Here is a 10,227-nt window from a genome sequence, read left to right as displayed (position 1 = left end):
AAATCAGTTATTTTCCATAACGAATCTTTGTAACAAAAACAAAAAAATAAAATTCCTTTCCCCTCAAAATTATGGGTTTTAACTTTTAAAAACCTATTTTTTATTTACAACTGTATAAAAATATATACAAGTAAATTTACTGTTTGTGAAAAAATGATATGATAGAAACATGTGGAGAATCTACCCGTTGGTAGAACTCCAATAACTATTCTAAAGATCTTGAGACTAACTTCTTTTCATACGCCCAGGAGGATTATTAAGTAATGAAGCCAGGTAATTAACAAGTAGATTTGGGTTGTTGGGAAGTTTCTCGTGAAAGAATTGGTATCTGGTTCTGGCCATATCGGCAACATATGGAACATTGAGGTCCTTATGGATGACTTGTGACAAAGTAAGGATTATTAAGGATTTTGGACTATTAGGGTTGGATACGAAAGGAATTTGATGGTTTAGTGGAGCCTCAAAGCTCAACTCCGTATGGCCTTTAATTAAAATTAAACGCAGGCACCGACATATGGATATTTTTTTTATTGTATATGTCTTCGTAGTCATTTAAATAGGTCAATTTTTTATTTTAACCAGTGATGTAGTGAGAGGGATGCCCTGGGATCTTTTGAGCTCTGCTCTACAAATGTGTAAATTTGACTAGAGACTATATTATTTTATCATTATGTTATTTTATTAATTTATATTTCATAAAGGTAGTTTGATTATGTTCATTTTGTTTATTCTTTTGTTTGTGTATATTTTAAGAGAGTTTTTTTATTTTTATTTTATTTATTTATTTTTTATTATTTAATCATTTTTTTATTTTATTTTATTTTAGTATGTATGAGATCATTCATCACTATTACCTATTGCCCAAAACTGTGTGGCAGATTGTAATATCTAACAATAAATAAAAAGTATTATTTAAAAAAAAAAATATTATTTTATTTTTTTTATATAAATAAAGACATTTTATCCATTCATAAAAATATTATCTTTAAACTGATGACACGTCCTTAAGGAAGACGAGCACTGAAACTCCATGAGCACTGACAAAAAAAATTATATTTTCTCGAAATTTAAAAACATATGAACTAGGAAGACACTTTTAACATTTATTATACATAACTTCTTCCTTTCTTTTTATTCCTATCTAATGTTATCATCAAATGTCGTGAAAAATAATTTTTGTAACTGATAGACATATTTTAGTATAAAAATAAGGGGATTAATTTCCCACAAAACCTTTAAAACTTTATTGATGGGTATTAGGTAACTTCTCACCCAAATATAGATATGTATATAAATCGTTTAAATTTTACATCAACTGTAGTATTTTATATTTTTTCATCTTTAATTTATATTGTTGGTAAATTTTTTTTTTTATTATTTGGTCTGCTTTATTTTATTTTATTTTTTATATAAATTCATATCTTTATTTGTACAATATTTTATAGTTCTTTATTATTATTATTTTAAATTTAAATTTCTTTTCTTTTAATTCAGTGAGTACTTTTGTTATCATTTACATTCTTTTTCATTTTTCTGTTTGTTTTTTTTTCTTTTGTTCTTATATTTCTGTATATTTTGTATGAATAAATATTTGAATACTTATACTTAATGCCCTCAGTTTGTGGCAGATTGTATTAATTATTTTCAATAAAATAATTTAAAAAAATATATGTTTACATTTATTTTTATTAAGTTCTTATTTCTTCTTATTTTATAATTTTTTTTTTATGTTTTCATAATTATGTAATAGTGAAGGTCAAAGTTAATTATGTGAAGGGTATTTGTAAATAAGTAAGGCAAGAATAATTTTAAGTAACATTTAATAAAAACAGTTTTTAAAAATCGTATACAGATCATTTTTTCCATTAAAAAATAATTTAAAGCTAAAAAATACAAAAATTAATAATATTTTCTAGCTACATAACAATGCAAAATATTATGGTAAGTGAATGCGATCCATCAAAACAAGAATGAGGAACTTATCAACTGTATAATACTGAACGGACTAGGTATATAGCTAGCTGTATATTATTATATTGGCCTGTACAGTCCTCGAGCTTGTAATATTATAATTATACAATAATAAAAATGATACAATTGTACAACACTCCATTGTACTATAATTATAATAACGAAAAGAGAGCTTAATGACTAGAAACAGGAACGCCATTCTAGAGACAATCTCATAATGAACACAATGAATCTGAGCTTAGAGATAATTCACACAGCCGAGATTGTAGTAAGGAAAACTGAACACAAGTAAGCCGTGTGATCTTTACATTTATGGCACCTCAAAAAGCTAAGTGATGTTACGAGATAATTTAATAATTACTGATAGCTAACTTATAAAAATAAGATAACAATACTAAAACTAAAAAATAACAATCATTCACCATATAAATTAGAAAAAAAAAAAAGAGAAGAGAAATCTTGTAATAAAAATCAGTCTTATAGACTCGCCCTATTTCTTTTTTTTTGGACGAAATTAAATAGGAAGACGAGGAACTGGGTAGGAATGCGCCTTAGATAGATCCTGCAGGTCTTAGTCCTTGGTAGGAGTTGAGGAAATCGTGGATGGAATCCTGGAGCGGCCTCTGGACAAGAGATACCTCGAAAGGAAGTGGTGTCAGGGTTGCTCCAGTAGTTGCTTCCAGGGTAGGAAGTTCGCAGTCCTCACCGGCCTTTCGGAGGTGAAACGTGTGCATCAGCGAGGAAAAGAACTCGAAGAGCTCCATCCTGGCAAGAACGTCTCCCAGGCACATTCTTCTTCCTGGAAGACAAAGGATATTTAGTTCAAATATAAAAAGAAATATGATATATAAAGAAAAGTTTTAAATGGATTAAGAACTTACCAATTCCGAAAGGGATGAAATATTCTGGCTTGAAGACTTTTCCTTCTGAATTAATAAATCTTTCTGGTCTGAATGCTTTAGGCTCTTCCCAGAGATTGGGGTCCATGTGTACAGCGTGAAGGAGAGGCACCACGTGTGCGTTCTCCGGAATCGTGTATCCTCCCAATTCTGTCTCTCTGTTGGAAAAAAAAGATTATTAATAAATTATCAATATTTGTATTGAATCAGTGAATGAGATTTCAAATAATGAATTGTACTTACTGATGAATGGAGTGTGTAGTACCCAAAGGCACGACTGAAGATATGCGAAGGACTTCAAGAATGACGGCTTCAGTGTAAGGGAGGTACGGCCGGTCTTCGAGACTCGGAAGCCTCTTGCGTCCAACGACCCTGTCCAATTCCTCCTGCACCTTCGAGGCCACTTCTGGTTCGTGGAGCATGTACAAGACAGCCCACAAGAGGGTAGTTTTGATGGTCTCCATGCCAGCGCTGAAGAGGTCGCCGATGATCTGCTGCATCTGCCTGTTGTGTTCCTTGCCTTGGAAAAGTTCCTCAGATCGACCGGTGGCTTTGGCATCTTCGATCTCCATGAGGTAGTTGTCGACGAGATCGCGCATGTTGTGCGAATCGAAAGTGGCGCGGTGGTCATCCACTGTCTCTTGGAAGAAAGCTGCCATTTCTGTACGATTCTGTTAATAAAAAACAAGAGATATTATAACCAAACATTATTATAACAACTTAAATTAAATTCAATAATTTTAAATATTCCTCAATATACCTTTGCGATTTTCTTGATGACTTCTTGAAGTCCTGGAAGATAGCGCATGATGGGAAAGAAGTTGGCGTAGTTTAATGACCCGAAGAGCCTGAAGCCTTCAGCAATGAGGTTCATGAACCTTGTGAACTTGGCGTCCTTCTGCTGGAAGCGAACGCTCATCACCAAGGAGCAGATCACGTTACTGATTGACGTACAGAGGATGGGGTTCAAATCGGTGGAGGTACTTTTTTCCTTGCTCAGTGTATGGAGGAACACTTCAACCTCTTTCTGTTTAGAGAAGAAGAATGCGTGAATATTTTATAATATTATTATTTTTTTACTTTTTATATAAATCTTTTGCAAGGATATTTACCATTATTCTAGCCTCCATTTCGTGCTTCCCTTGTCCTGAATAGGTCATTCCTAAGCGGCGGAGTTTGTCGTGAAGGAATTTCCTCTGTTCCTTCCAAAGCCTTCCGTCACTGTTGATAATTCCTGAAATTAAATTAATCTCGTTAATCATTTGAAGGATTCCTGATTCCATGTTAAAGAGGACATCAAGCAATGTCTGGCACTAGGAAGTTGTGAAAGGGTCCTTCAAAGTCGTGAACGTCCGAAAAAGGATAACATGAGTCAGATGTTCCGAGAGTCTCGTTTGGGCGCCACCGGTCCATTATATGTTATTATGGATGTCAGTAATTATCCCACTTTCTAGATTGCCACTGGCGAGACATTGTCACCTAGTTTACGCGACACATGGTCTCATTCAGACACGAAAATTAAATAAAATTTTATTTAAAAAAAAATTAATCGTTAATTTAGTCATTTAAATCTTTATTGAATTAATTAACACCGTATCCATTTATATCGTTGTACGTCCGTATTTAAAAAAAAAAAATCTTATAAATTATTTTAGTGAACCAAATTTGAATTTATTTCTGTATTTATAATATATTTTCATCAGTATTACGATTTATTTGATTTTTAAAAAACATATTATTTTACAAATTTTTGTAGAGTAAAAACATCGTATTATTATGCAGACTGAGATAAAGCTTTGGAAGTCTCATGGTTGACTCGAATAACTTATGAAGTATTGTCTAGGTCAATGTAATGAAATATTTTTATCTTCATTTTGTGTTATTATATTATTCATATTTATTGTATTTTATATTTAAAAGTTTGTTTTTTCAAATAACTCTAATATATATATATATTATATTACTAATTTAATTATTTGAGAGTAGTTTATATTAATAGTAAAATAAACTACAAATGATCTAATTTTCTATCAACAGTTTATTTTAACAATTATTAAGGAGACAAAGTCGATCATTAACTAGTCACAATTCATTTTAAAAATGTCTTTTATATGCAGGCTAATTCTCAATACAAAAACGATTCTTTAAAATTTTTTTTTTTCATTTTTATGAAACTTGCTTTAGATATTGTATACATCTTTTAAATGAATTGTGACCCGTCAGTAGTTAAGTTTGTCTCCTTGATAATGGCCTAAAGGCCGAAACGTTGCCGGAATACAAAAAACTGTTGAGAGTAAATTTGATCATTTGTAGTTAGTGATATTATTAATATTTTTTTTCTAAATATGAATAATATTTATTCATGTATTTTATATTTGAATGTTTCAATTACCGTATCCTCCAAGTATGTTGGTGAACTCCGTATCCGGTCTTCCGGTGAAGTCCTCCCTCCGGAAGGCTTCCCGGATCAGCTTGTAGTCCGATAGGATAACGACGAACTGGTTGCCCAAGGATAGGCTGAAGATCCCACCGTACTTTTTGGCCATCTCGGCGAACTGTACATGTGCCTCCGGCCTGAGGAAGGGCAAGTAGCCCAATAAGGGTAGTCCCCATGGCCCAGGAGGCAAAGTCCTGATCCTGGACAAGAGGGCCCAAAGACGACGGCCGAAGAAGAAGACGATGATGAAGACGGCCAAAGACCTGAGCTCGAGGAGCATCTTGAAGTGTTACTGCGGCCCGAGAAGGCAAAGGGGCGCACTATATACTCCTCCGGGTAGTGGGGACTATTGGGGGAGGGGTGAGAGTTCCCTTCAGTATGCTACTGCTACTCGTCACAACTTCACTCCTTTTTCTATTTGCTATTGCCTCTACTTCGTCCGTATCCCTCTTCTCGATATTTCGGTTATGCCCCTTCCACTCTACCGACTTTTTTTTTTCTCTTGTAACTACCTAACTGTTCTTCCTCGCTCATAATATACAACGTGTCTTCTATTCTTCTGTTGTTCTCTGGTCGATATTCATTCGCGATTTTTTTTTTTTTTTTTTCTGTTACTCAAAATTAACAATTCTTTTAAATACCATTTAATATATCGATCCAATTCCCAGTCAAACTCTAAATCGATACGTATTTATTGAAGGATTTATCCTCGTTAGGGTTCAATGACCTCGTGCATCAGTGTTAAGCATTTGACTTCGGCTTTCTAATTTCGATCGAAATTCCGGTCTTCAGTGTTCGTTACTTTTACAATATTTTTAAAATAGATTAATACATTTACTGCACTTATGGACATTAAAAATAAATATCGTTTCAATATATGTGATTTATATATTTTCTGTATCTACTTCTAATTACAATTTAACGCAAATGGAATTTACTCATTGAAAGGTAGGTGATTTTTATCATAGTTTTATTAATTATTCATTTTTTTTTTACAAAGACGGTTTTGTTTTTGATTTAATATTTTATCAATGGAGTGCGCATATATTTTTTTTTTGTGTACTTTTGGTGTGCCATAATGCCTCACTAGTTCATAGGCAAAATTTCTTATATAAAAAAAAATGTTAAATTAAAAATAAATATCAACTTTATTCTAGACCTTTATCTAATTATGTACTCATCCCGATATCTCTCCTTGTTCTATAAAAAAAAATATTTAGTTTAATTTTTTTTTTCGTTTTTCTAAACCTTAATTTTAAAAATAATTCCATTAAATTTAGCATGAAAATTATAAATTTTGGGCTGTAACCTTTCGAAATATGTACTGTTTATATCATTACTCCGTTATGATTGTATAATTCAGTTTTATATTTTTCTTTTTTTGAAATTATTGTATTTTTCGTGCGCTGACTTAGAATCGCTGATATTAAAGTTACCTATACTTCAGTCTAATAATATTTCTCTATCCACATTCCTTTTTAACCAGTAGCTATTTTTTAATATTTTTTTTAACCAACAAATTAAAAAAAAAATCATTTCTTTTTTCCAAATTTTTAAGTTGAACCTTGTATTGTTTTATTTGAAGTGCGTTTTTCGCATTAGTTTGACAACATACCTCTCGATATATATGCACTGTTTATATTATTATTTAGTTACGATTGAATAATATAGAACCATTTTTTAATTTTCTTTAAATAAGTTTGGTGCGCTAGCTTAGAAACGCGGATATTAATGTAGAAAAATCAAGTTACCTATACTTCAGTCTAATAATATTTCTCTATCCATATTCCCTTTTAACCAGCAGCTATAATAACAAATTATAAAAAAAAAAAAAGCATACCTATTTACCAAATTTTAAAAATTTGCCTTGCAATTCCTCATTCAAAGTGCGTTTTCGTATACAATTCTTAGTACTGAGTCCTAAATTTTTTTAAAAATTTTTATTTACTCAGTTTATTAAATTTATGATAAAATAAAAATTTTAGTTCATTATTCTATATGAATTGAATGAAATTATGTGTAAACAGATAAATATCTATATTGAGGATCGAAAAATAGCTGCAACAATAAAATAATTGGATTTAATTAAATCCTTGGTAGATCCCCCAATTATATTCTCAGCAATAAAATAATGAATTGAACTAAAATCTTGAACTTTTGAAAAAATTTTTTTTTTTACTTTTTCAGTACTTCAAATTAACTTACTGACACATGCCTTAATATAACTGACTATTCCTAGAATCTTTTTGATTATATTTTATTTTTGTATGCCCAGAGTAATTGTTAAAAATTCAAAATTTATTTTAATAAAACTATTATATTTTAAATTGTTACTAAAGGAATTTATAAAAATTGAAAAAAAATCGTAAATTCTTTGCATTTGTGAGATCTTAGATTTCAAGTTGGCGGAAAGCGTAAACAGTTTTGTTAAGTAGGCGTCTTTTATCCATATTTTACGGAATCGAAACAAAACAGTTACAATCAAACGAGGAAACTTGTAAAGTGTTACTTTTGCGATAGAAACCTTTTAAAAAGATAAGAAATGATAGTGTTTGAGATGATTCATAGTGATTTAACTGTGTTAAAGTGTATACTATATGTATATAATTCCCAATCTTTTTCGGTTGCGCTAAATAATCGGATTTTTTCCGCGGCGTCCTTAAAACATCAGAATTTTTTCTAAATTTTTTACTTTCTAATTAAATTAAAAAAAAAATTGATGACTTTCCTTTTTAAAAGCGATTACCCACTTAACAGCGAAAAATTAAAAATAGATACTATTTTCGTACTATTTAGTGACTAAAACATGGGTGAAGAAGCACTGTTTGCGCACTAGACGTTCCAAAAGAGGCGGATTGGAAAGAAACCAATGAAAGGCATAAAGCTGCTAAATTTTTTGGGTTTAGTCAGCAAACACGATTGTTGCCCAAAAATTTGAAATTTAAAATTAAAAAAAAACTGAGGAATTGTTTAATTAATATTTCGCGGCGTCCTTATGATGATTAATATGACACCACGGCGCCTCGAGGAGTTGCTGATTTTATTGTATTGTGATTTCGTATCGTATAAAAGTTATAATATATAAGTTATTTCACCTGCAGCAATTGTTTATTTATTTATTTATTTATTTTTTTTTACAATAAATTTTAATATCTATTCTACAAATTTTAAATTAAGTATTGTACTTCCACACCCAAAGTGCAACGATTTAGGAACATAAAGTAAATTAGGAACAAAAACTACTGTTTTGCAGGGCTTCTTTAGGGCGAAATGAAAACAAAATTGTTTCTATTTTATTTAGCCCTGACGAAACTCTGCAAAGTGGTGCGAAACGTTGATTGGTTAAAAATAAATATTTTTTCTATTATTTGGTAACTTTATTGACAGCCACCCCAAAATGCAAAAAATATTATTTTTATAAGAAAAAAACTTTTTAAAAAAAATGAGTAGCAAGGACTGAAATTAGTAAAATAAATAAATTTTAATTATTAATTGTAATTTTTTTTGTTGAAAAATTAATTATTTTGTGACTTCTGTTATTTTATTAGAATATAACAAATTCTTTTGATTTGATTTGATACGTCTACCTTATAATTTAACTAGAGCAATGAACTGGATGGAAAATCGACCAATCGGATGTTAAAATAAATAAAAGAGATAATTCTTCCAGAAAAAAAAATTATAAAATAATCTGTAGTTTCAATTCTCACTAAAGTTATGTTTATGTATACTATAACTATATAATTATATAAATTAACAAAAGTTATTTTGTTAAATAACACAAAAGTGCGTTTCGGATTGTATCAAAAGATAAAATTCTTGTTTCTCGGGCATAATTTTGAGGGAAATATTTTAAATATTTATTTTATTATAAGAGAAATTGCTAACTTTACTAAAATTATTATATTACTTTATGTTTTAGAATTTTAAATTGAATTTTACATAAATTTTTAAATAAATACACAGATGTAAATGTTCTTACACCATAATTAGAAAGAAAAAATATTTTTTAAATTAAAATATACCTTTGTTTTATTTTAAATTATTATATCCGAGTTATAATATTTGTGTTACATAAATAATTCTTAACATTTATTTTTCATAACGATTGTTTTAAGTACATCTCCCCACCTGTATAACATTTAAATTAATTTTAAAAATGCTAGATCATTTTATTATTACATACAAAAAATAAATATTTAAAATTATAGATAATATAATTTTTTTTTATTAAATAATAAATCCATTACAAATAATATTTAAGGTGAACAAGACTAAGGAATTTCAAGATTATTACCTTAGAAAGCAGAGAGGTACCTGTTGGTCGCTTTCTGGGTCTATGACCTGAAGCTTTTGAACTCTTTTCGAAAATATTGCTGCCTAACCAAATTTCAGTTCTCTTTTCTAGTACATACAGTAACGTACAACATCAACTGTTTATAATAAATAAATAAATTATTTATGGTAATTATTCATAATAATAATAAAAATTTTAATAACTCATGATATAACTGTTGCCCTTGATATTACTTCATTATTTACAAACTGTAAAATCTTCGTGGTATAGTAGATAGGTCATTGACCAACGTTCTTGAGCAGATCGCAAAAGAAAATCTTATTTAAAGTCATTTTATTTCTTATTAATGATCTTATAACTTATTAATTTATTAATTCCTAAAATCATAAAAATGCATATAATTATTTTTATTTTATTTAGATAAAATTAAAACTAATCTCTGAATAACTCAGAAAAAAATTTGTATTTGGTGTATAGACTGAAATTGATTTTAAAAGGAAACTGTAGAGAAAAAAATTGTTTTCTATCTATTTTATTATACCATGTAATAATTATATGTAATTTATATATGTCCGATTACGGATTGATCAGTATGCTGTGTGATATAGCAACCTGATGTATTT

At 29.5% G+C, this 10,227-nt stretch overlaps 1 protein-coding gene across 1 annotated transcript; it reads right to left on the bottom strand.

Annotated features, from left to right (window-relative positions):
• Positions 1–1,803: 1,803 nt before the first annotated feature.
• Cyp18a1 (Cytochrome P450 18a1) lies at positions 1,804–5,588 on the bottom strand. Its single transcript, XM_014430355.2, has 6 exons — positions 5,263–5,588; positions 3,983–4,104; positions 3,631–3,897; positions 3,114–3,541; positions 2,853–3,028; positions 1,804–2,770 (listed from the first exon to the last, which is right to left on the bottom strand). Exons 1-6 carry the CDS (start codon positions 5,585–5,587, stop codon positions 2,523–2,525), a joined length of 1,566 nt encoding a protein of 521 aa, XP_014285841.1. The 5' UTR covers position 5,588; the 3' UTR covers positions 1,804–2,522.
• Positions 5,589–10,227: the final 4,639 nt, after the last annotated feature.

The sequence above is a fragment of the Halyomorpha halys genome, unplaced genomic scaffold, assembly GCF_000696795.3.
Source record: "Halyomorpha halys isolate HHAL.00 unplaced genomic scaffold, Hhal_1.1 Scaffold880.1, whole genome shotgun sequence".
In the NCBI taxonomy this organism is placed as follows: Eukaryota; Metazoa; Arthropoda; class Insecta; order Hemiptera; family Pentatomidae; genus Halyomorpha; species Halyomorpha halys.
The sequence above is the reverse complement of the archived record's forward strand: the minus strand, read 5'-3'. Positions and strand labels throughout refer to the sequence as shown.

Bases quoted from the DNA above. Each gene is read 5' to 3' on its own strand.
- Cyp18a1 (XM_014430355.2), bottom strand. From the start codon at position 5,587: ATGCTCCTCGAGCTCAGGTCTTTGGCCGTCTTCATCATCGTCTTCTTC. The intron at 4,105-5,262 runs GTAATTGAAACA...ATTTAATTTCAG, and splicing joins CAACATACTTGGAGGATACG to GAATTATCAACAGTGACGGA. The intron at 3,898-3,982 runs GTAAATATCCTT...TTCTCTAAACAG, and splicing joins AAATGGAGGCTAGAATAATG to AAAGAGGTTGAAGTGTTCCT.